Source organism: Peromyscus eremicus, chromosome 10, assembly GCF_949786415.1.
Source record: "Peromyscus eremicus chromosome 10, PerEre_H2_v1, whole genome shotgun sequence".
NCBI lineage: Eukaryota > Metazoa > Chordata > Mammalia > Rodentia > Cricetidae > Peromyscus > Peromyscus eremicus.
In genome coordinates, this window is record NC_081426.1 from 42,301,404 (window position 1) to 42,328,781 (window position 27,378).

General features: G+C 38.3%; 1 protein-coding gene across 1 annotated transcript in view; it reads right to left on the reverse strand.

Annotated features, from left to right (window-relative positions):
* The window catches only part of Kcnip4 (potassium voltage-gated channel interacting protein 4), a 105,311-nt gene that overhangs the window by 26,351 nt on the left and 51,582 nt on the right, over window positions 1-27,378 (reverse strand). Inside the window, exon 2 of the mRNA XM_059275863.1 lies at window positions 12,427-12,496. Within this exon, the coding sequence (XP_059131846.1) occupies window positions 12,427-12,496 (70 nt within the window). The remainder of the gene's footprint in view (window positions 1-12,426; window positions 12,497-27,378) is intronic.

Below are 27,378 nucleotides of genomic sequence, written 5' to 3' on the forward strand. Positions count from 1 at the left end.
GTCACTTGTTGGTCATTAACATGAAGGTCATGCATCTTAAAACTGACTGCACATTCAGTTTCTCAAAAATGATGGTAGCAGCTCTACTCATCTCTCATTGCGAAATACAATATAATGCATCACTGACCTTAACTGTTCTCCCCCCCCCCCCCGTCTCTCTCTCTGCCTTCCCTTCTCTGTGTGTGTGTGTGTGTTTCATGCCTGGATGTGCAGGTGTATTTGCACATACACGCATAAATGGACACAAGGTGTCAGTGTGAGTATCTTTATCTATTACTTTCTGCTTTACTTTTTGAGACAGGGCTTCTTACTGAACACGGAACTCACCATTTCAGATAGCCTAGTTGGCCATGAGCCTCTGGGAAGCACCTGCCTACACCCTGCCAGCACTATGGTCACAGATGCATCTCACCACACCTGCACTTATGTGAGTGTAGGGAATCAGAGCTCAGTTGTGCATACTTGGGCAATTATCTAAGCCATCTTCTCAGTCCCATTAACTTTTTATTTTCAGTCAGTTAAGCAGGCACCCAAATTGAGTTCATACAGTATGTACAACTGGCAATATCTAGAGTGATGCCTGGGCAGTATTGATGAGTTCTAGGAAGAAGGTATTTTGGATGGGGGACCAGGGATTTGGTTGCAATTGACTTAGTGCAATTGTTGGGAAATTTTATTATAGAGTAATAAAGACTTGGCAGCCTATTCAGGTTTGGAAAGTTGTTTTGTACTCAATAAAACTTTTCACATACTTCTCAAACTCCTTACAGCTCCAAGGAGCTAGGAATTTATAGGTGGTATGTTAAATTTGTTTCCAGGGGAGAAAAAAATTTGCATAGTTTATAATAAGTTTAATTAAGTGAGTCTCTTGTCACCCTGTTTAGACAATCAAGGTAAATATCTTTACCTGAGCTAGCAAAACTCATCATGAATAATGGCTCATAACAGACAATGCTTGCGATTTTTAATTACAAAACAAGATAATATAGGTGTGTGATAATTATTCTTCTCAAATGGTGTTCCATTAATTTCAAAGCTTGATGTGTAGTAATGACACTCACGGTTTACACTGATGTTATTTGGAGGACTTCCTGTTCTTCAGTGCACCTTGGCAACTCTCTCAGAAATGTACCAATTTTCCAGCCTAAGTTTATCATGCAGAGAGATTTGGCTAACAGAATAATAAAATCAGAGTGTTTGAATTTGAATGTCAGCTTTTTCAAAGATTAACGCTGTGGCCTTGAGCCAGTCAACACTTCTGTGACTCAGTCTTCTTGTCCATAAATAATAACAATACTAGTGTGTACTTTGTAGAACCATCATGAAGTTTAAATGAGATATTAAATATGCAAAGAGTTTATCATAGTCACAGGAACTCATTAAACATTTAGTGAATATTAATTATCTTTTTGTTCTAATGCTTGGCTTTCAACTAATAGTTTAATCAACTGTCTTGAGCAGTGATAACATTCCAGGTTTGAGTAGCAAAAACAGTTTGCTGGGATTCTTTCTTCTCACTGAAACTCTACCCCATCTGGATTCAAGCACAAGGGGTGGCAGTAATCTAATGTATTTGAATACACAGTCTATGGCATTGCCATTGTGGTAAGGTAGATCTATATGTGTGAATAGTAGTCTCTGTCACTGAGTCCTCTAAGACTAGAGGTGGAACTTAGTGGTAGAAGATGTATTTATGCCATGAAAGGCCTTGAGTTCAAGCATCCTGTCCCCTCAAAAATAACAGCAAGAACAATAGACCAGTTCACAATTCTCCCTAATAGCTGCACTGAAAATTGTTATATAGTAGTCTGGAAGGAGAAATACATGTATTATATAGTAACTTGTACATTCTTTATTATTTAATTTAATCTTTATATTCAGAGAAGTCATATATGTGCTTCAAGTGCTTCATATTTGATGGCTACACAGAGGATATTTGTAGACATGTTCTTCTGACTTGGTATTATTCATTCATCTCTTTAATAGCTGCTAACTGAGGATCTAGCATAGTCAATGTGCAAAGTTCATATAATACAAACAAAGATAGTCTAGAAACCTTCATTTCCCCAAAGATGTTACAATGGTTAATGTGCCAAGAATTACACACTTAATACTTCTACTACATAGAGAGAAACACCTGGACACACAGGCAACAGGACCAGAAAGCCTTTCACCATCTCATTTATTTATGTTAGGCAAGCTTTATTCCCCCTGAAAGATGCTCTCTTCAACATGTCTGTGTTGACATCCGTTCACAACACCAAACAAGCCATGTTTAGCAAACTCTTACCAAGCCTTAGAAAGAGCCAGAAAGCTAATACAATACACACTGGGCAGTGGCTTCTGTATGCAAGATAAAGTATTTGTGCAGCACATGGTGAAATGTGGTGATTTATAGACACTTTGTTGTTATTGTTCATAATGACAGAAACCTGTTGCTCTCTCAGACTATCAACCTGAATAAATTATGAGTCCATGGGAGATGTAGACAGCTACAATATGAATCTGCCTGCCATTGGAGATTGTGTTCTTCCTGGGAACATTTTTCCTTTGCAGGCATCACTGTGATATGTAATTTCCATGCATCATATTAATTTTTAAATGGTAAGTCATCATTCTTTGAAATATCTCATTCTCTTCAATGATGTACCTTTAGATTTATGCATTCAATTAACATGAATAATCAAAGAATTTTTAAGAGCCAGAAAATGATTGTTCTGCCTCAAATCTCTTCAAATTTGTGAGAATAATCATTTGCAATACAGATTTCTCTGTTTAGTAGATATTATTAATGCAAAAATATTTTTTAAATAAAGCATTTTAATGTGGAGTGCTACATAATCTGTACTGTGTAATAACTTTGACTAAAAAATAATACCAACGATTTCCATCTGTGTTTGTGCTTTGATATTTATACCTTGTTCTATGTTGGTAGACACAAAGACAGTACACATGACCTTTCTTTAAAAATGTTAAAGTAATTTAGATTTATATGAAATAATCAGATGGTCAGATGGTATCAAATCTTCTCTCTCTTTCCCCCCTCTTCCATTTGATATTGGGGATCAAATTTGGGGCCTTATAATTTAGTCTTTCATTAATGCAGAAAATGAAATCATTACAGTATTACAACCATGGCATATGATGTATCATAGTTAGCTTCAGCTATCAACTTATCACAATCCACAATCCCCTGGGAAGAGGGAACCATATATAATGAATTGCCCAGGGCAGATTGGCCTGTAGGGAGTGCCATCCCCAGGGACATTGGCCTGGGATGTATTTAAAAAAATGTGTTTGAACAAGCTAGTAAGCAGTGTTCCTTTGTGGTTTCTGCTTGAAGCTTCTGCCTTGAGTTCCTCTCCTGACTTTCTGCAATGATAACATATGACCTGGAAGTGTAAGATGAAATGTCCTCTTTTCTCCCGTGTTGTTTTTGGTCGGAGTGTTTTATCACAGCAACAGAAACCAAAGTGGAATAGGAGGTTAAAGTATGTAGCTGCCCTGTGTCCAATAGGACGTGCTTCTTCTCTGCATTGAAGTCACAAGATAGGGCAGAAGGGTTATTCTTACAATATATCTATTTCCATCTAATAAAGTCTTCCTTTGTTTTATTAGAATTTCAATTATTTTAGAAAACCACTTTTACTCAAACTTTCTGTTTTGTTAATAAATATGAGAGTTGTCTTAAAATTACCGAGAAGCCCAAAACTAATTGGATTACAAACCAAACCAAAGATAATCTAATTTTTATATGAAACAATTAGCCACCATGTGAGATGGTATTGTAAGGCATTGCAAAGTATTGTTAATCAAAAGTTAACCTGTAAGTTCCACCTGCCCAAGGACCAGGTGACTTCCTGGGATGCTATGAGTTGTAGGTCTTGGAAAATAATAGCCAAGCCACATGGGAAAATATGGTTTCCATATGGGTTTGTCCTTAAAAAGCCCTGCAACATGTGTCTCAGGGCCACTTAGCTGGGAATTCCAGGGAGTGGACCTAGCCAGAGTCCATCTTCCTGACCAGTATTTAATATTTAATTAAAACTTGCTTCAATTTGGCTCAAATTCAATGGTAGAACTAGTTTTTCTCTTGCAAATCTCAAGTTAAGCATTTGGAGGCACCAGTGAAATAAGAAATAAGAAACCTCAAATTCTGGAACCCAGCTCTTTTCTCTGGCTCTGGGAACCCCTGCAGTGAATGGCCAGGCTTGAAAAAAGGAAATAGCAAGCATTTTCTATGGAAGCCTCCTTTTGTGGTAAGTCAGAAAAGCCCTTTTTAGCTAGGTTGCTGTGAGAATTTCCTGCCTGGTTTTCTGGATTTTTGGTTATGGGATACTCTATCTGGGGATGTAGGAGGCCTGACGAGACCCCCTAATCCTTCACTGGGGTAAAGGGAGATGTCGCATGACCCACTGGTTAATTCTGGTTAGTTGGGGAGTTCAGCCACAGCCATCAAACTCACTCTTCTGACCTTGAAGCCCTGACAACTTCCTGATGAGGCTGGGAGCCCAAACATGAAGTTTTTACACAGAGAGGTCTGGTGGTTTGGTTGTCAACAGGATTCCAATGTCTAGGCTGCACAACAGAGCTAAGGAATGTTAGGGACATTTCATGACTGGGTGCCAAGCTGTGAGTTGGGCTAGACAGAGCATGGATTTGGGAGCCAAGAAGGTCTTTAGGAGACCTAGCCTAATGGTTTCCTAACATCTGGGTTGTATAAGGCCATAAGACAATTTCTCTTGGTCAGACTGGTGTGTCTCTGAAGTAGAAGACTCTGTCTGTGAAATGTCATTGTCTCATGTTTTCTATTGTCCTCTGGTTTTATGTTCTCTGTTGTTATTTTGGCTTTGTGTCTTATCTTAGTCTATATCTGTCTTTCTGACTCATAGCAACTGAACTGATGAACAACAGAAATAGTGGAACTTTAGGGCCTTGGACTTCAATGAGCCAGGCTTGGGAATCAATAGACAGCTTTAAAGAAAAGCCCATGGCCCCACGTGGAAGCTGGCAGGTGAGCCCTGCTTCAGCTGGTCCCTGGAGCACAGCTGTAACTCCAGTATCATGTGCCATAACTGCATATTGTGGAGGCTCACAAGACTGTCCAGCTGCTACTCTTACAACCTCTGGCTACACCAGAAAGTCCCATTGCCCCTCTAGCCTTGAAATTACAGTATTAGAGAAGGTAAGGAAAGTTCTGTTTGTCTGTTTTGTAATGCATGGATGCACTGTGATCACTGCAGGTTTGTTTCTGACTTGTCTTGATTGTGTGAGCTTACCTGTCAGCCACCCAGGCTCAGAATTTACCTCTGGCCTTTCTGGCCACTGGAGCTAATGTAATAGGCATTCAAATGTCATTTGGGTATGGATAATATTGAAGTTGTTTTATGCTATTCTACTTTATTGAAAGTCTGGTTCTAGAATTGAGTTATGGCTTACCCTATTTCATACTCAGGTATGCTTTTAAAGTCTCTATGTTTGGAGTCAAGAACTGAGACAGAAAAAAAAATAGAATAGCTAAAGGGATTATTGTCTTATATATTTATTGGTTATGGTTAAAAATCTGTAATATCTGTAACAAAAAAGTTAATCTAAAACTTGTAACAGGGTTGATAGTTAAAAATCTGTACATAGACCCTGTCTCAAAAAACCAAAAAAAAAAAAATCTGTACATAGGTAATTTTAATTTTAATTTAATTTAATTAATTAATTTATTTATTTATTTTTGGGTTTTCGAGACAGGGTTTCTCTGTGTAGCTTTGCACCTCTCCTTGAACTCACTTGGTAGTCCAGGCTGGCCTCAAACTCACAGAGATCTGCCTGGCTCTGCCTCCCGATTAAAGGCGTGCACCACCACTGCCCAGCTTCACATAGGTAATTTTAAAGGAACCATGTGGCATGATTCCATTTGGGGATATAAACAACATGTGACTGGTCAGCATCTCAGCTAGAGTTGGAGATGTTGAATATCATGTGACTTTACCACCTTCTTTGGGCAGCCACCTGGCTGGAAGTCATCTTTGCTAGTGTTATAGAAAAAAAAAAAGCCATATGGCTTCACCACCATCTTCGTTAAGGGCAACCATGTGGTATAGGCCAACCAAGGAAACAACAGGTCACCAAAGAAACTTTTAAACCAGGATAGGATTTTTGTATGATAATTACTGTCCTGTCTTGGAAACAAGGTTTATAAAAGATAAGATTTAAACACAATACTTATTTAATAAGGTATTAAAAGTGCACCTCCTGTGTTCATATATAAGAACATACAGCTGGCAGCCAAACTTTGTAATGTAAGAGTCACCCAGATTGTATTGGTTTCAGAGACATTGAAGTGTTGCTCTGTGGAATATTTTGTTACATTGTCTTTATTAATATATGATCTTGATAAACAGGTAAATAAAAGGTTAAGAATTTGAGCCGGGCAGTGGTGATGCAAGCCTTTAATCCCAGCACTCGGGAGGCAGAGGCAGGCGGATTTTTTTGTGAGTTCAAGGCCAGCCTGGTCTACAAAGCGAGATCCAGGAAAGGCGCAAAACTACATAGAGAAACCCTGTCTCAAGAAAAAAAAGGTTAAGGGTTAGGGCCAAGCATTGAACACCAAAGACTGAGGTATTTTTATCTTACACTGCAACATTGGGAATGTGGAAACCACTGACTTAGAGAATGTCTCTCCTTACCTGAGGTCTATTCAGGCTAACATGGGCTGATTTAAGAATGTATGTCTAGCCTCCTTGGTTTTGCTAACATTGTTAAGCTGTAGCTATTTTGGTAAACTGAGTCATATAAAAACTATTATATTCTATAATGGTACACTGTGTAAAGACAAGGAAAATGAAGTTCCTGTTCTCTTTGTGGACTGCGTTTATGAGTTAAAAAGTCTTATCTTGATAATGCCGGGCGGTGGTGGCGCACGCCTTTAATCCCAGCACTCGGGAGGCAGAGCCAGGTGGATCTCTGTGAGTTCGAGGCCAGCCTTGGCTACCAAGTGAGTTCCAGGAAAGGCACAAAGCTACACAGAGAAACCCTGTCTTGAAAAACCAAAAAAAAAAAAAAAAAAAAGTCTTATCTTGATACTAATAGAACTTCAATTCGAAAATTATTTTTATTAAACTGTTAAAGATAATTAAGCTTTAAAAGCTGTGCTTATGGTCATTCTAAGTACTAATGTAGTTAATTACAAAAAAACAGCTTTATTTAGCCCCCTCTGCATATTTTCAAGGCCTAGCCAAAAGTAAGTAACTAAAACAAATAAGCCAGGGTTGTTTGCTCAGATATGCTTAATAGATAATGGTTCTTAAACTTATCAGAGATCTGTTGAATGTGGCATTTAAGATGTTTAAATGTACTACGACAGACAGAGATTTGCAGACCCTTGCAGTGACCCCCAAGATCTTCAGGAAGATAATGGACATGATGATGACTCTACCTGGGTTGTGGTAACATTAAACAATGGGCAAAACTACCCCAATGCTTTGTCTATTGCCAAAACCCAATTCAAGTTGTGGACAAGCAAGACACTGGAGAGTTGATTGTCCCCCTTTTCCAAGACAAAGAAAGGCCAATTCCTCATGTTCCTTCTTCACAGAAAAGCCTCTCATCTTCTGGGCCTGGTAGCTGAAGACTGATGCTGTCCTAGTAGCTCTGTTCTCAAAGCCATGGAGGCTACTGGGGATAGGGATGACTGTCCATGTAATGGACTCTGGACTGGTTTCTGTCATTGTAATGGATACTTTCCACTATAGTTTATATAATTTATCCTTCTCGGATATCTGATGGTGTTGAAAGCTATGCTAGCTGTATCTTTGTCAGCTTGTAAGCAACAGGCAACCATCTCCTTATCCCAAGGCTGCAGCTGTAGCTGAAGTTTTCTCCAGTCCTGCCCAGCCCCATGGACCCTGCAGCTGCTTATAAAATAATCACTCAGAAGCTTGTATTAATTAAAACTGCACAGCCATTAGCTCAGGCTAACTATTGACTAGCTCTTACACTTAAATTAACCCATAATTCTTATTTATGTTTAGCCACATGGCTTGGTACCTTTTCTCAGTTCTGCCTTCACATCTTGCTTCCTCTGTGTCTGGCTGGCAACTCCTGACTCAGCCTTCCTGTTCCCAGAATTCTCCTCGTCTGTTTATCCCGCCTATACTTCCTGCCTGGGTACTGGCCAATCAGTGTTTTATTTATCAGCCAATCAGAGCAACGCATTCACGGAATACAGAAAGACATCTCCAGCATGCAGCCACCTTCTTAGTTCACTAGTTAGTTAGAGCTACTAGGTCTCTTGTTAAGAAAAGGCAAAGAGGTTTGCCCTGCTAACAGGCTTCAAACTAAAGGATAAACAGGTTTCGGCTGTAACTTTTCACTAAAGGGGCATGCTTTGTAATGGTTGTTCTCAGTACCAACTACGTGAATCGCTGGAAAACGATTAGATGAAAACAAAGGGTTCAAAGTAAGTTCTGAGGGTTGAAGAATACGTTCTAAGGTACATAAAAGTCTAAGGATATAAAAGCTTAAATAAGTTCTAAAGGGCTCAGAAAAGTGATTTATGATATACAAAGGCAAGTTGTAGAGTTATAAAAAATGATTTAAGGTATATAAAAAATGGGAAATATTTTAAACTTCTCTTCCCTTTTCTATGCTATTGTCATACTGAGATTTCAAAGGTTTAGAATTTTAACATTGGTCAATGGAGTTCTGATAAGCTAGTAGAGCACTGACTATTTACTATTCAGTCACAAGCACAAGATTTTAAATTTCCTTTGGTTGTCTTCTAAATATAGACTTAAAGATGCTTATAATCGGGCTAAAGCATCTCTGTCCACTCCATATATCTGGATCTCTGGACAGAGGAAAATATGTTCATGCTTTTTATAATGTGGGTTTCAGGAAGTTTCAGGAGGCAAAGAGGTCATAGGACTTGGATCCACCTCTCACAGACCAAATGGACTCCAGATGAGTACAGTCTATGTTTCCACACCTGGCTATTCCTGAGAATTGGATCTCTCCCTTTGAGACTCCTACCCTTCCCCAGTTACTAGGACTGCGGGCCTGAAAGTTTCAAATGTAAGGTTTTCCTTTAAGTTCCTAAATTAAGGAGTCTAATTAATTAAGACTCCTGTCCCTGGTCTTTATTTGTTTTAACATATTTCCACTTGTCTGACAGACACCATCCAGGGATCATCTGTGGACTGCAAACTGCTGAGCTCTGGACTTGCTGAAAGCTGATGTAAATCAGTTTAGCTGATGTGATTGCTCCCTGTCTCTTCAGCTGGGCCAGCTAACCAGATGCTTCTGAAGAATGCCCCATTGCTCAGCCTTTGGCTAGTTTTTCAGCCTTCTTGGGGCCTGACAGTGATGACCTAATTTCAGTTAGAAGTAGTAACAGACTTCAATGCTAAATAAAAAGGAAGCTTCCTGGCATAGGAAACAGAATGGCTACCTATGCTGTCAAATGGCATACCAGAAAAGTGGGCTCAGATTTATCAACAGGTAAATTCATTAACTGAAATAGTTCTGCAATATGGTAGGACACTTGGCCTGATTTATTCAGAACAAAGAGGTATTATGTAACTTTAAGGAAAAAAATTTTATTTATATACAAACAATTCATGATTATAATGTGGTTGTACTCAAAGAAATATTACAAAATGGGTATCTGAGATAAAACAAATGACTGGTGCCCCATCCATTTCCAGGCTCCTTCTAGATAGTAACTCTGATGTCAGCCATGACAGGGCCATTGGCCCTTCTGCTTCTGCTAATTACTGTTGGCTCTTTTATCATTGATGCCTCATCTTGATGATGATTGCTATCTGAATACCAGTGAGCTGATGGTTGTTAGATCCAAATATAAACAAGTACTCATCACAGTGTCAAGGGTTTGATCCACCAATTAAGGTGGGTGCCAAGGCAGGGGTGTAAGACCCCAAAATTAACCTGTAAGCCCCTCCTGCCCAGGATCTAGTTAAATTCCTGGGATTCTATGAGTTGTAGTTCTTCGAAAATAACAGCTAAGCCACATGGAAAATATGGTGTCCACATGGGTTTGTCCTTAAAAATCCCTACAACGTGTGTCTCAGGACCACTCAGCTGGGAATTCCAGAGATTTTATTTGATTTAAAGCTTGCTTCAAATTTGACTCAAAATGGTGGAATTGGTTACAAATCTCATGATTAACATTATCATGGTCAAAGGAAGAAGTATCCCAGCCAGGGAGGCCAGTCAGATACTGTGGAACTTCCTTTGGAAGATGATATTGTTTGGTTTTGCTGTTTTGAGTGATAAGTGCCCTAGAAAGGTTACAGTCAGGTAAATGGCAAAGTCTACTGTGGCCACAAGCACAGGAAGAGGCAGTAGTTGCCTCCTGTGTTGAGTAGATTTCAAAGGTAAAATGAAGGACTAGGTATGCGCCTTCCTGGAGATTGGAGTGCTATGTGTTATAAGCCCTCTGTATTAAGCTACTGAAGTTCTCTCTTTGCAAGATCCTTTTTTCGTATGTAAAGTTTCAGCCTTTGTTACAAAAACAAGTTCATCCTCCGTATCTGCCTGGCACCCTCTTTCTGGTTCTTCTAAACCTCTTACCTCTCCCTGACTAGTTGTCTTCAAATACCTTCTCTAGTGGGTGTCATTGTCTGCATACTTCCCATTTACCCCCTTAGCCTCTGAAGTTGGGCTCTTGTTTATGCCTGACACCCTTTATGAAAGCTGCTCAGATCAAGTTCAACAATGACTTCCATGTCCTTTTCCATGCTGCTGTGTCCTGAGGATGTATTCAAATCCTTTCCTTCCTGGAAGATACTAAATTTAATGTCTCTATTTTCTTACCTTCTGAACTGCCAATTTTCCTTGTACTTATTTCTGTGTCTCTGATTGTCCATTCTGTAGCCTTCATGGATATATATTTTCTTCAAGTCCCTCATGCCCGACTCATGAGGCTTTCTACTTTATATAGACACACCGTTCCAAGTAATTTCAATGTTAGTAAGCTCCAAATCTCTGTCATTTTCTCTGACTTCTCTTCTGATTCTATTTTCTACTGATTTCTTGTTGATACTAAGTGCTCTTTGGCTACTTAAATGTAATTTGTTCAAAGTTGAGATCATTATATCCCAAATCTTCTTGTAGCAAATTACCTGGCAATCATGACAGACTTCTGGATATTATCACCAACACTTTCTCTTTTTCTTTAACCATACAACTTAGTTAATTACTAAAATCCTGTCAGTTTCCCACAAATTCTCACCTTTGTTTTTTATGCTATCTCTTTGCTTACATTCCATTTACCTATACCCTGCGATCTCTGCTGCCCTCTAATTCTGAAAGACATCATCCTGAACAGAAAATCTCCTGAGAGGATAATGAGGCTATGGATGACTTAAGTATGTACTCCAGAAGTGAATTTGTCTCTCTGCACATTAATTTCCATACTTACAGGAAAGAGAAATCCCAGGGAAGGGGGTTGAGTGGTGAAGGAGAAGGCTTTCCAGAGCTAGGCATATATTAGATTCTTTTTAATTGCCCATGATTCAGCAGAACATCTAATTAAGTCTGTAGCTGGCTCGCATAGTACTATTTTTAACTCCACATCTCAGAAGCCGCACTTAGCCATATTTTATATTGACTTGGCTTTATATTGTCTTCTGCTAAAGAGACTACAGGATTATATATTTGGAGAGGGGCTACATCCTTTTGCTCTGGTTTCTCCTCTCATGTAGTTGGGCACACACTGGTCTCAATAACAAGTTAGAGAAGACACAGTAGCCTATGAGTCTCTTGACTCATCTCTAACATGCAGGCCTCACCATTATACTATGCTGTTTTTTATTACTATTAAAATAGTATCTAGATTTTTATTAGTTTTCTCAGGTGGGAGGTTATAGTAAGAATTTACTGGAAGGAAAAGAAGATAGCATAAAGTACACTAACTAGAGCTATACAAAAAAAAAAAAATCTAGGTTATAACCCAGATCTGCCACTGAGTTGATAGGTGACCCTAATCGAATCATTTAACTTCGCTAAGCCCCAGATTTCACATCTGTAAATTGAAGGTAATTGCATTTGCCCTAATTTTGAGAGCTGAGAAAAATCAAATGAGTAGCACGATGCACTCGATAGAGCCTTAAGCCATTTTTAGAACCCCTAATAAAGGTCAGAAAGCAGTGTGCACGTGAGAATCATTGGGCTGAGCAGCATACCAGATTACTTGAATTAAATTGAGAAATAGCCTTTTCGAGATTCAATGATTTGAATGTAGCTTATTTTTATGATACACTCACAGTTCTATGAGCTTCTATGCTGTGCATTAATTCTTTCACATGAAGATTAAAAATGGAGAGCCACACTATGAAAGATTAAACTAAACTCAAGATTGCATGCATAACTCTAACTCTGCGAATTTGTTAACACGTCCACATTTGTACTTACCTCCCTGTGGAAAGAACTGCGAGTAAATCTCCTTGAAAGTTTCTTCATTAACAACCCCACTGGGGCATTCCTAGAGAAAGCAGCAAGAAGTGATATTAGCAAAGTCTTCATAAAAGTGATTTTATACATTTTGAATAGAACTGGCTGCTGTGCAAAGAGGCACAGAAAAGATTAACCATCATTACCACACACACACACATACACACACACACACACACACACACACAAACACACACACACACATACACACACACACACACACAAACACACAAGGGGGCGGGGAATAAAGTATTCTTTTCTCACATATTCAAGGAATAAAAATACCTTTAATCTGAAGATTAAAATGTCTTTTCACACTGAGCACTGCCCTCCTTTGCATTGTATGGCTGTGGTCTATGACCAAAATCAACTTTGGGAGGAATGGGTTTATTTTATCTTACAGCTTACAATCCATCATTGAAGGGCATCAGGGCAGGAACTCAAGGGAGGAACCTGGAGGCAGGAACTGAAAGAGAAGCGATGGAGAAGTTCTGCTTACTGACTTGTTCTCCATGGCTTCCTTAGCCTTCTTTACAGCACCCAGGATAACCAGCTCAGTGGTCAGCTCCCTTCTTGGCATTTTCAACCACCATCCAGTTGACATGCAGTGAGGATGGGGGAACTCTAATTGAGACCCACATCTAGATGAAAAACTATAGGCATTTAATGACTGCTGGAAGAGAAAGAGTCAGTCTTCCTCAGGGATGAACATTCAACCAGTTACTCAATACCATATGGTGAGCCCTAAACTATATATATATATATATATATATATATATATATATATATATATATATATATATAAACTATATGAATTCAACAGGCTATATGTATAGACACACATATAAGTTTATACATATATACATATATTTAATATATAGCAATAATAAATATCTTTAACAGGAGGTATTGGAGGGAGCAAAGGGAGAGTTGATATAAATACAGTAAATATATATGAAGTTTAAAAGTAAAATTAAAAAATAGTTATTACTGAAAATAATCAACAATAATTTTAAGCCTTAAAAATCTTCATCACTTTACTAGTAAGTTTTTTTTTTTTTCTGTTGTGGGCTTTGTTTATTCCAATAAGTCAATTAGTTTTTCAACTGCAATGAGCTTCCTTGGGAGGGATTTTGTTTCCTCATTTGTTCCTGTGTGAGGTGAGGTAGTACCTTTGCTATGCAAATAATTTAGACTGACAGCATTGATGTGAGTTTATGTTTACAGAACCTGCCAAAATATTGATCAATCAATGGCAGGTAGCCAGAATATCTCCATTCCTGTACAGAGGTAGACCAGAAAGTCCTTGGCTGTCCAGTGAGATGGAGGGGAAGATGGAAGTAGGTTTGGGACTTTCCAGGCTACTACAATTATTTTTAAATAAAAAGAGTTCTATGGAAACTGTAATGACTCTGAGATCTAAGAGTATTGGAGCAAAGAAAGGAAAAACAAACATTAAAAAATGAAAACAAAAACAAACAGGCAAACCAAACCATGGCTAAATTACATGTGTGTGTGTGTGTGTGTGTTTTTTTTTTTTCCTGTGACCTGGGGCCCAAATAAGGTCCGGCCTTATTCTAGGTGTTTCAGTGAATGTGTTTATGAATGAAATTTGCACTTAAAATGGTGATCATTTCTAAAGGAATCCCTCCTCTGTAATGCTGGTGAGATTCATTCAATCTCATTGAAGTTATTGGAAAAAGCAAAGTCTGACAGCCTTAAATAGTAGGGGATTCCCTGGGAAACTGCCCTAGACTTCAGCTGTAATGTGGGCACATCTCTGGCTCATAGGGATGCCCTTATTGTGCTGCAAACGTTTCCTGATTGTACAGCCTGCTCACTTAGCACTTAAGAATTTGCACTGGCAAAGCTTTCAAGGTATTTTAGCTGTCAGTCAGTCAGTCAGTCAGTCTGCTTTCTCCTGCCTTTTTCTTCTACTCTTTCTCTTCCTCCTCCTCCTTGTCTTTCTCTCTCGATCTCACTCTCCTCCCTCTTCCTTCCATTCTCTCTTTCCCTTGCTATCTTCCTCTTTTGCCTTTTGGATATGTGGACATATATCTTCATACACATATATAAAATTCACTCGTTTTTCTTATGGGCAACCAAGGCTAATACATAAAAGAGTTAAAATCAACATATGCAACTTTGAAAAAGAAATAAAATAGCATGTAAATACTCAATCACTCAAAAATTTTGATTAAATAACTCTTGTTGGCATCAGTAGGCCAATTATAAGCATAAATGAACACTTCGTGGTTGGACCTACTTGTACATGTAAATTTTGATTTATTAGCTACTTAACCATGAGCCATCTGTTTGTGGCCACAAAGGGAAAGAAAACGTTTGGCTTTCTGCCATCAGGTGGAAAATTTTTGCACTGTCAGAACTGGAAAATGTCCTCACAGTTTAAGTGATGCTGGCAGAAAACAAGGGTCAAATACAAAGTGCTGGCTTTATTCTGTGAACTTGACAGCTACCTTAAGTCTTGAGGTATAACTGATAAATATATTCTATAATATGAATAGATTGGTAGAAATTGATTGTCTCATAAATGTTTGTTTTACTCATATGTGTTTGTCTGGTGAAATCATTTTTTGGCAAATGAAATGCTTCCTTGAGTTTGAGGGCAGTAGGTCCCACCAGGTAAAGTTTTCATATCCATTTCTTATTTATTACACTAATTTTCATAGTAGAATTACACATTTATATAAAATCTAGGCTCTGGGACTATAATAATAAGCCAGAGAATGTTCTTTTTCTTACAGAGCCCAAGATTGTTATTCCATTTATTATTTTTGTAAAACCTACCAAGACCTGTTAGTGCTGCTAATACACTCTTAATTGTGTGACCATCCACTGGAGTGTGTTAGATCAATCGATTAGTGCCTACACCCTTAAAGAAAAATAACTCTCCCTTTCCTGGAAGATATCAATTGACAATAGCTCTTCAGCTAGGGGAGTGTTATTTCATGCTCTCCTTCCCCATCCATGCTGGAATTTTCTCTTGCTTGTGCTTACACAGATCTAGGGTGTAATGCTACAACACTGTGAGTCCATATATACATCAGCCCTTTGTGTCTGAAAAACACCATGTCCTTGTATTCATCCACTGCCTCTGGCTCTTATAGTCTTTCCATGCCCTCTTCCACAATGATCAGAGTGCAATATAGGTGTCCCATTTAGTGGTTTTTTTTTTGGGGGGGGGGATACTCCGCAATTGCTTTTTCTCTGCACCTTGATAAGTTGTGGGTCTCTGTTAACTGCTGTCTTTTGCAAAAAGACATAGTTTGAGAGATGCAGTAATGTATGTATATAACAAGAAGTCAATAGGAATTGGTTTAAGGTTCCATTTGCAGAGTAATAGTAATAGTAATAGGTTTCCCCCCTAGTAGCTATGATTTATCTCCCACAGGCTTTCATCTCATTACAGTGCCAACTATGGATTACATTTTGTGGAGCAGGTCTTAAATCCAATCAGAAAGAGTGTGGTTACTCTCATAACATTTGTACATATGTACAGCAGTGGGCATATCTTTTCAAGAGGGTTATTATTGCAGCTCATAGGGATCACAGCTGGATAGGATTGTTAATTACTTTTCTCTTCCAATCACATACATAGCAACTTCTAGTACTATGAAAGCTAGCCAGTAGGGTTGAAGTTTCCACATCAATACCAGCTTCATTTATTCATGTTCTACAATTCAAGTATGTGATGTCTTCTGCAATATTGTCTTATGTCAAGTTATGGAAGATAACCAATAACACTGTAAAATAACTTGTAATATTTAGAGGGAGTCTATGGGAACTCCCTGGCCAACAACCTCAATAGGGGTAATCTATTCCTGACATTGGACTATCTATTTGTTAGCCTATGGTACCTATTAATATAATTGTTTTCCCTTTATAGGGTAACTACATTTACGTTCTTTTTACATATGTATTACTATATTGTATGAAGCTTCTCCAGTAGTAGTATTTCCTGACTTTTTCAGGAATTCTTTGGTGTTAGTTATTCCTTCCTTTACCCTTTTCTCTCCATTTTCAACTCCATTTAACCATTCCTGTTCTATCTCCCTTTGCTTCTTTAGATCAATGTATTATATCTTCTGTCTTCTGATAGTACCCCATGGCACTTTACTAATTTCTTGACCTGTGGTTATTCCAAATGAGATGCACATATCAATAGATTCAAATATAATGTCCACAAACAAGAGAAAATATACAGTATTTGTCTTTCTGATCTGGGTTACCTCATTCAAAATGGTTGTTTCCAAATCCATTCATTCATATAATTTATATTAGGCTAGAGATAGAATATAAATTGATGGGGGAAATGTCTTTCTGTACTGTAAATATGTGTTGCTCTGATTGGTTGATAAATAAAACCATTTAGCCTATGGCAAGGCAGCTTAGAGGCAGATGGGAAATGCAAGGAGAGAGACAGGAACAAGGCTGGGAGAGCCACCCAAGGAGCAACATGTAATATAATGCAGTTAAAGCCATGGAACATGTGGCAATACATAGATTAATAGTTATGGGCTAATTTAAGATATAAGAGCTAGCTAGCAAAAGGCTTGAGCCATGGCCATGCAGTTATAATTAATATAGGCCTCTGTGTGTTTACTTGGGTCAGAGTGGCTTCAGACTGAGTGGGACACAGGAAAACTTTCAGCTACAATAAATTTTCATACATGCTTAGTACACACCATACCAACTGAGCTATACCCTTAGCCCTCAACAAGTGTTATTGAGTGCCTTTATTTTTTAAGATTTATTTACTTTATGTGTTTAGGTATTTTGCCTGAATGTATGTATGTTTATCATTTGCATGCCTGTTGCCTGTGGAGGTCAGAAGATGGTGCTGAATACCCTTTGACTGGAGTTACAGATGGTTGTGAGTCTCCATGTGAATGCTGGGAACCTAACCTGGATCCTCTGCAAGAACAACTGCTTTGATCTCCTGAGCCAGTTCTCCCAGCCCCACTAAATACTTTTAAAATATCTCATATGTTTCCTATTATTCTGAGCATCCAGATACAGAAGAGAGTTCTAAATAACTCCATTGTAATTCTTGTGTAATATAAAGTTCATTAGAACCAAATTTATACTTCTATGACCCCATCAATTGTTATGTACTCTTGCCTTTGGATCATTTTTTGCCACATTAGGTCTCTAAACATGGCCATGGTATTTGAAGGATTACCTGTGGAAATATCCTCTTTTGGAAAAGCATACAATGTCTGATTGGCAACCAGATTCTCGCATTGTGCCTGTGATAAGGAAATCCACACACAAAAGGACACAATTTCACTCAAAATTGGAGCCATTGATTACACATACACACACAAAGAGAGAGAGAGAGAGAGAGAGAGAGAGACAGAGACAGAGACAGAGACAGAGAAAGAGAAAGATAGAGGACACATAGAGAGAACTGTGTTTGTTTGTTTGTTTTGTTCGTTTGTTTTATTTATTTTTTTAAATAGAAATTGTTGCCTTTATTTCAGGACCACTCTATCTTCTTCCTCACTGTGTAATTGTCCCTCTCATGAATACTTAGACACTAAAAACACTATGGGCAAAGTTTTGGCATTTAGGCTCAAGACTTCTGTATGTGTTGCTGCATCAAAAGATTAAGGATGTAGAGGTTTCCAAGTGTCTGTTGTTGCATTAACATGTAATGACAAGTGTGCTTCCACTATTACTGTTCAAACCCCCACCAAGATATGGTTAGAATTCAATAACCATGGAATATTATTTTATTGTACATAACTGCTATAAATTTGTCAGTTGGTGATGAGATTTCTGCTCTTTGGGACAATGTAGCTGTGCTACTGATGGCTTGTTTGATTATCTTAACTATATCATGACATATGTGATAGGATCAGTTTCAGCTGGGAAATAGATATTTTACTACTCTGATATTAATACTAGTAATTATTGACTTTTCTTTTTCTTTTTGTTTTTTTGAGACAATGTTACTCTGTGTAGCCCTGGCTGTCCTGAAACTCACTCTGTAGACCAGGCTGGCTTTGAATTCAGAGATCCGACTGCCTCTACCTCCTGAGTGCTAGTATTAAAGGTGTGCATCACCACCTCCTAGCTTAAATGTTTATTGTTTGTTTGTTTTGTCCTGGTAAATAATGATGATGTGATGATAACAATGAACACAGGATAACTTCCTATGTTTCAGGTATTGTCTTGATTATTTGACATGGATTATCTCATTCAGATGGATAGATGCTTATATTACTTCCAGTTTGTAGATGACTATAACTGCCATAAGGAAAAACTACTACCAACCTCTTAATTAGAAAATGGGCCGGGTGGTGGTGGCGCACAGCTGGGCGGTGGTGCACAGCCGGGCGCACGCCTTTAATCCCAGCACTCGGGAGGCAGAGCCAGGCGGATCTCTGTGAGTTCGAGGCCAGCCTGGGCTACCAAGTGAGTTCCAGGAAAGGCGCAAAGCTACACAGAGAAACCCTGTCTCGAAAAACAAACAAACAAACAAAAAAAACAAAACAAAAAAAAAAGAAAATGGCAGACCCAAGTCTATGGATGATAGATTTAGGAAACTTCAGTGTTCAGAGCAATTTTCAAGATAAATAAATTTCATATTCCTGTTTTAAAGGTAGGAAGATCAAGGTCACCAAAGTTACAATCATTGCCCCTAGTTCCATAATGGGCTGCTGAGTCTTAGCAATAATCTTGGCTCATGCACCATGTCACAAATGTTTTTCATCCCTGAGACTGTCAGTATTTTCTGCCAGGCCATATTTAGAGCAAGATAGTACAATGGTAATAGTCTTGGGCTTCAAGTCAAGTAGAAAACTTAAGTGTAAGTCCTTCTGCTATTCAGGACCTGTGTAAGTTGAGACCGTTTGTTTTATCTTCCTATCTCATTGTGTTTTTCTATAAAATGGAAATAACATTGGCCTCAGAGAGCTGGTATGAGACTTAATAAATAAAATATGTACAATGATATCTTATTCTCTACCTTGCACATTGTGAATTGTTCATTCAATAGCAGCCAGACTTTGGTAAGCAGAGCTCCCTCATAGAATGTGTGACTGTAACATCAATGCAATCCATCAAGGTTAAACTGCATCTATCAAAATGATTGAACCCAAAACAGGACAGGTCTAGTTAAATGCAATGATTTTATTAAGTAGATGTGAATTAGGTCTCCTACTCTTGTGTTGTAAATTAAGTTTGTTCTATCTAATATCATCAGCATTGACTCTCAAATACAGGAGGATGCTGTAATTGTAAATGATAGCTGAGGAAAATAAAGGTCGTGATTGGAGAAGTAAGTGTCAATATAAATTCAGGAGCCTTTCATTCACTAGCTTAAATGAAAAGTATTTCCAATGATGCTTTCATAAGTGAAAGTACATTAAAAATGCTGCCATCATGAAAAGTGTAGAAATGGTACTTTGGAGGCAGACACATATATTCACAGGAAATTACTAAGAACATTAGTTCATGAAATATGTCATGAGTTTTCATATTTTTACCTCATAAAGAAACCTTTAAGCATTTCATACAAGTTTGTCATAGCTCTAAAGAAATGCACTAGAAATATTGTAATGAAATTACAGGCATATAACAATAGAGCATAATTATAACATCAATCCCAAAATTATTTCTCCACTTTTCTAGTTGAGTTATTTTCTCTTGAGTAGTTGTCTTCTATTAAATGTCATTCCTTCAGCTTTAAGATTTTAATTTAACATTTATAGATAGGGCCTGTGTCAAAACTCAGTGGATAAAGATATTTGCCACCAAGCAAGACAACCTGAGTTTGATCTGTAGGACCCATGGAAGTGTGGGGGAATTTTAGAGGAGTTAGAAGGGAAGTGAGTATGGATAAGATTAAAAAAATTGTGCCGGGCGGTGGTGGCGCACGCCTTTAATCCCAGCACTCGGGAGGCAGAGCCAGGCGGATCTCTGTGAGTTCGAGGCCAGCCTGGGCTACCAAGTGAGTTCCAGGAAAGGCGCAAAGCTACACAGAGAAACCCTGTCTCGAAAAACCAAAAAAAAAAAAAATTGTATTTATGTATGAAATTCTCAGAGTAAATAAATACATTGTATTAAAAATAAACGTCTTTGTGAAATAAATATTTTGAGTTATTTTTCTAAAATCATTGTAATTGTGTTTTTAAAGTATTTGTGTATTTTATTAACTCTTATACTCATCCTGGTCCAATTGAAGACCTATATATGATAGCCATTGTGGAATGCTTAAACTGAAAAGCTTGGTTTCCTACTAACAGAATTATATGTTGCTGATGTCTTTTTTTTTTCAAACTATTTTTTGGTAGTCTAGCTGATAAAGAGAATAGACTGACACACCTCTGGGTAGGAGCAAAGGCAGATTATAGGCAGAACTATGCAAAGAAAACCGATCAAGTGAACTTAGGTTTTCAGATAAGAGCCACAAAAGAGAAAGCATTATACCACCAATGGAAGAAGGAAGGGAGAAGTCTTTCACAAGGCAGGATTGGGTGCCAGGTATGCTGGTGCTTCTTCCGGGGAGTTACCTTCTTAAGCAGCACAGTTGTTAGAGAGCTCATTACAGTGAGATGTGTGCAGATCCACGTGCAGAGAACTGTGAGTACCCTGCATGCCCAGAATATCACACATCCCTGACTCAGGAGATGCGCCAGGAAGGAACAGCTGAATCAAACAACCTACCATTGTCTGGGACTTTTCATCAGGACCTGACCAGTTTTCACAGCAACACATGTTCACAAGTGTATCAGAGGACAGAAGCTGTGCTAACAAATAGTTTACTTCTTACACCCTAGCCATCAAGTGTACTGTTTGTGCTTCTACTTTACAGAGGCTTGAAGAGTATGAGGACTCAGGGAAGGCTGTCACTGAACATTCTAAGAGCCAGCTAGGATGGCAAAATGTATTCAGTTTGCAAAGCCTATGAATAGGTGTGTTGCATATTTATTTATTTATTTCACTATGCAGATCTTATTGATTGATTAAACCATTTTCAGATTGGCATGGCATCAACCTAGTGATGTTGAAAGAAAATCAACTTTTAAAAACATTCTCAAGAGGAAGAATTAGTTTTTCAGTCAGAAAGGGTAAAATACTCTGAGGCAAATGTTCACTTACATGACTATAGCAAGGTGTATTTGGGTAGTTTCGCAACATTCTGTTCCCTTGCAATTGAACTTTCATCTGTTCCCTTGCAATTGAACTTTCATCTTCTGGAACAATAGCTAATCCTGAATCCTTGATAATTTCATTAGTCCTATCATTGATGAACGTCTAATGTGAGCTTATACACATTCCTCACTGGCTATGCCAATGCTACTGAATGATTTTCCGTTACTTGTAGTAAAAATAAAATCTGTGGTGATATTGTGTTCCCCAAAATATTGTGCACTCTAATAAATTTATCTGCGGTCAGAGAACAGAACAGCCACTAGATAGACATAGAAGCCAGAAAATGGTGGCATACACCTTTAATCCTAGCATTCCAAAGGCAGAGATCTATCTGGATCTCTGTGAGTTCAAAGCCACACTGGAAACAGCCAAGCATAATGACACACGCCTTTAATCCCAAGAAGTGATGACAGGAAACAGAAAGGTATTTAAGGCGTGAGGTGAGGAAATAGAGCCTGGTTAAGCTTTTAGGTTTTTGAGCAACAAGCAGTTCAGCTGAAATCCATTCTGGATGAGGACTCAGAGGCTTCCAGTCTGAGGAAACAGGATCAGCTGAGGAATTGGCAAAGTGAGGTGGCTGTGGCTTGTTCTGCTTCTCTGATCTTCCAGCATTCACCCCAATACCTGGCTCCAGGTTTATTTTTATTAATAAGACCTTTTAAGATTCATGCTACAAACATCCTAACCTAACCTTCAATATTCTTACAATTGTATGTATCTCCTGACAGAATGTGAAGACAAAAATGAGTTCATGTGCTGAAATGAGTTTGGTGACAATTCTTCCAGACATAAGCATATATTATCTGTGATGATCATAATAGATGGATATATACAGTTGAATTGTTCTGTGTAGACTCCGAGTTTGAAATACCTTCTCTAACATATATCCAAAGAATTGTTGAGGGAAGGTTGGAGCTGTGGAGGGTGAATAAAACTAATTTTTAATGATTGCCCATGGTTTGCTGGGCTCTGAGCCAGGCAGTGGAAGAGATAACATGTTCTCATTAAATCCTCATAGCAAGCAGCTATTTTCCCACATGGTTTGTAACAAATTAGCTCAGGATAGGTTAAGGAACGTTGCCAAGGTCAGACAGAGGTTTAATCAGGGGACCTGGGATTTGAGCTGGGGTTAGACTACAGAAATTTACGTATTACTAAGCTTCTTATCAAACATTATTGTAACTATGAAAAAATGTGTAATTTTATCACAATGTCTTTGAACCCCATGAATTCATAGAAACAAAAACCACTAGTTATTTAGTAAACAGGTATTCTTATAGCAAGCACTTATTGGGACCCTGGAGATCCACGGACAAATCAGCAGGCATATCCACATCCCCCAGGAGTTCTCAGGCTGTTGTGATGAGAAGCATAACTCAGATATCCACAAGAACAAATTTCATACCCAAACATTGGGCAAAGTGGCACAAAAATCCAAAAAGCCAATATCATACTGAAACTTATCAGACAGAACAGCATGAAACAGCTAACTTTTTATGTCTACAACGCATGTGCTCCTATGTGGGAGTGCACATTCGTGGACAGGTGCATGCATGTGTGTGGTGCACACACGTGTTCATGCATTTCTTTCATCTCTTCTCTCTTTTTTCCTGCAGTTTCCTGGAGCATCACTGAGACTCTACAGCTTGGCTGTAAGACAAATTAATGTTTACCCTGACAAATACAACCTGTCTATTGCAATGGCTTGAGAAATTTCTATTTTGTTTTGCCCTTGCCTGGTGGTTCTTCTCTGAGGGGGACAGACAATTAGCAGATGGTCAGAAGGTTTCATTGCAAAAAAAATTATTCTGCTGGAACTGGACTGTCTCCTGGCTCCATTCTGCCAGAAGTGTACTGTGCCTTGGCTCCAGGTGAGAGTGCTTCCAGCATCTCTCCATGTGACTTATGTAATTTGGTGGCTTGTAGGTGTTGCTGGGCCTTGTTAACTTCAGCCAGCAGTCACAGAACTCTTCAACAGGCTCCCTGGAGCTCAGATGATAGATACAGAGCACAGTTGTCATGGAACATTCTTTATGGTTTAATGTCCTATTGAAACACAAGGGGGCAGTAGTATTCTCTGTGTTAACTGGAATTACAATTTCTTGTCCTTATTTTTCAGGGTTTATCTTTCCTTAAACTCGGTGCACATCCAGCTACATTTTTGTCAAGAAAGCTATTTCTTCCTTATGAAAAGTGTCAGTGAGTTTTACTCCTAAATTGAATACCTAGAGGACTTAACTATTTCAGAGATAAGAGCTCAGAAATGATATTTCATCCATTCTAGATTCTAGGCAGCACTGCCTAAATTTATGATTACTTTTTGATGATAAGGCACTATTAGTTTTAATGAAGAAAATAATAATAACAATCATCATCATCATCATCATAATCATCATTGTAATAGTAGTGATAGGTTTTAGGTAACAAGAAGGCTAGCAAGCTGATACAACAACAGCAAAAACAAATATCAAAATTTGAGTGTGAAAACTTTACTGTGGGTGTGGAGTCATGCTGTGTAAACCTACTTTATTGTTTTATGAGGAAATAACTTCAAACTTTGAAATCAGTTTTTTTCAAATCATAAAACATATCTTATGATTATTTATTAAAGAGATTAAATAAAGATAAATCATATGCAAACTGTAGCCACCTGGAATTGGGAAATATTCCATTACACATTAGCCAGGCTGGTTGGGGGCACCTCAGGCACCTACTAGCTTTTGTCAATTTTCATAAATAAGATATTTTATTTGTTCTGCAATATCATCTAATTATTTGAATTCAGAGAGTTTCTTACTCCCATATACTTCTTAAAATTAAGACATCTGCTTATATAACCGCAGTACAATTTTCAATATCAACAAATTAACTTTGCTTTGATAGCGTTATATAATTTACAGCTCCTTTTCTTTTTTTTTTTTTTTTTTTTTTCGAGACAGGGTTTCTCTGTGTAGCTTTGCGCCTTTCCTGGAACTCACTTGGTAGCCCAGGCTGGCCTCGAACTCACAGAGATCCGCCTGGCTCTGCCTCCCGAGTGCTGGGATCAAAGGCATGCGCCACCACCGCCCGGCCTACAGCTCCTTTTCAAAAGCTTCTACTTGTCCCAATTGTTTGTTTAAAAGTAAGACAACACCCCTCTGTGGAAAGAAAAAAAAAATTCTTAACCTGGTCAAAAGGGTAGGTTTCCAGGATTCTGAAGTTATCCTAGACCAGAGACACTAGGAACGCTAGCATATGGTAGTGAATGTGATTTCTTAGATGAGCATCATCCTGGAAGACATTTGTCTTAGGATTTTATCACTGTGACAAAATACTCAAGCAAACAACTTAAAGGAGGAAATACTCATTTTGTTTGACAGATTCAGAGATTTCTGAATGGGAACTGGTGGAACACAGCCTGCTGCCCCAAGGGGCCATGGAGTAGAGAAAGGGAGAGATTGCATGGTTCTGCTTGTGTTCACCTCTATCCGCTTCTAATCCACTGGATTCTGCAGCTTCAGGGCTGCAGCACATGTTCAGGGATGCTCTTACCTGCTGAGTCACCCTTCTCTTGAAATGCTTTCATAGGTGTACTTTACTAATTTCTGAGGCACTTATCAAAGAGGTTTGGGAATCCCAAACGATTATCCCATTTTCTTAGACATTGTTCAGATTGTTGCCTTGGGAATTTGGTAGTATCTGGCTTAAAATCTATGCGTGTCACATGTCTGTGGGAGTTCAAATAAGTTTAGCATCTTGAGGACTTTTTCTTCTTTAATGGTTTGATATATACATGTACATTTATAATTTTCTTAGTTTCTTTTCCTGTTGCTATGATAAAATACTATGACAAAAGAAACTTAAGGGATAAGGGATCTATTTTAGCTCCTAAGGTCAAAGAACAATACTTTACAACATGGTGGTCAAGGCAGTAGGAGCTTGAAGCTGGCCACAGTGCATCCACAGGCAAGAAGCAGAGTGCAAATGAATGCATGCTGCTGCTCAATTGCCTCTTCTCATCTGCATCAAAGTAGGTCTTCCTACATCAATTAATGCAACCAAGGCAATCCCTCATAGGCACGCTCAGATGTCCTTCTCCCAGGTGATCTTCAACTCTGGATTCTGACAAGATGACACTTAACACTAGCCATCAAAAGTATGTTCATATAGTGGGAATGGAACCCAGGACCCCACTCACTGAGTCACACCTCTAGCTCTCTTTAGTGTGTATTTTAGAAATATATTCTACATATGAGGGGATGGAAATAAATAGGAATTAAAACAATCAGTCTTATAGAGGAGGCTCTTCATGTGGCACTTAAGGTCTATTTGATAGGCTAAACACAAGCTGTAAAAGTAATAGTTTGGCTACGGTGGTGATAAGTTCTGTAAGAAAGAGTGGAAGGGCTAAATCTGGAAAGGCTCTAGAGACACCCCAAAGAATGTTACTTTTAAACAGAGACCTATAGAATACAGAGAAGTCAACATGAGATAGAGGGCAGGAGGACAAGGTAATAGCACACAGAAAATCTGTCGTGTGGTCATCCACTAAAGAGATAGTCAATGTGCCTGAGTGTGGAGTGTGATGATCTCAGACAAGGTTAGATAACTCAAGGTCAACAAACTATGCTGAACATCAAATGTTTGTACCATTTCCAAGGTAGGTAAAGTATACAGTTGGCTACCATTATTTGTTGGATCTACACCTATGAATTCAACCAAATGCAGATAGGAAATATTATTAAAATAATCCAGAAAGTTTCATAAAGCAAAATTAGCTTTGCTGAACATTGATCACTATATTACATTTATGTAAATGAAGATAAAAGCAGGTCTCTAGTTATAGCTCACCTTCCCTCCCTCAGCATTCAAATGGCTGGTTTGATCATTGCCTGCCTTATAACTTCTATCTCTATTGCACTGTAGTTAGGCCAAGGATGTCTGTTGTCCATACCAATCACTCATGAGTCTTGTCACTTTTCCCTGAGTAATACAGCATAACAATTACTTGCATGGTATTCACATTGCCTTAGAATTGTACATAATTTAGAGATGATTTAACATATATTGGAGAATATATGTTTTATATGCAAATAGTAAGCCATTTCAAATGAGGGGCTTGAGAGAGATACCAAGAACATTGGTATTCTTGGAATGTACTGGATTCCCCATCAAGTATCAGGGACAATTATACCTGTTATACACGGCTTTGGAGAGAATTGAGCAATCATTTGCATAATCTACTCAGCAAAAGTCCCAATCGCATTAGAAAGACAGTCATTCATTCATTTGTTAGAACTAAATTTCTAACTTATCATGATATTTATCTGTAGAATTATTTAGCATCGACTGCATGAGGCTGCCTCTAAACAGACCAAATAGGATTCCTTGCCCTTCTGGATTCTTGCTTCTCAACTACCATGTCCTGACTGAAGTTTAATTTATCACAGCTGGATAAAAGTTTCAGAAAGTCTGAGAATCAAGATTTCTTTCTCTCATCTCTAAAGTTTGAAAAAAAATAGAGCAAGAACACAGAGAAAAACCATTTTGTTCTTAATGATATAGATAACTCAGAAACATTAATGTGTGTGTATGAATTACCATTGAATCTTGTTCTTCATTTTCATTAATGATGATGATAGTGACTATTTTTGAGATGTGAACATGGTTGAGTTGATTTGGGTGAGTCTGTTTCTTACTGAAAGTCCTAGTAAGGCCTCCTTGATGCCATTTTAAGAGTTAAGCATATTA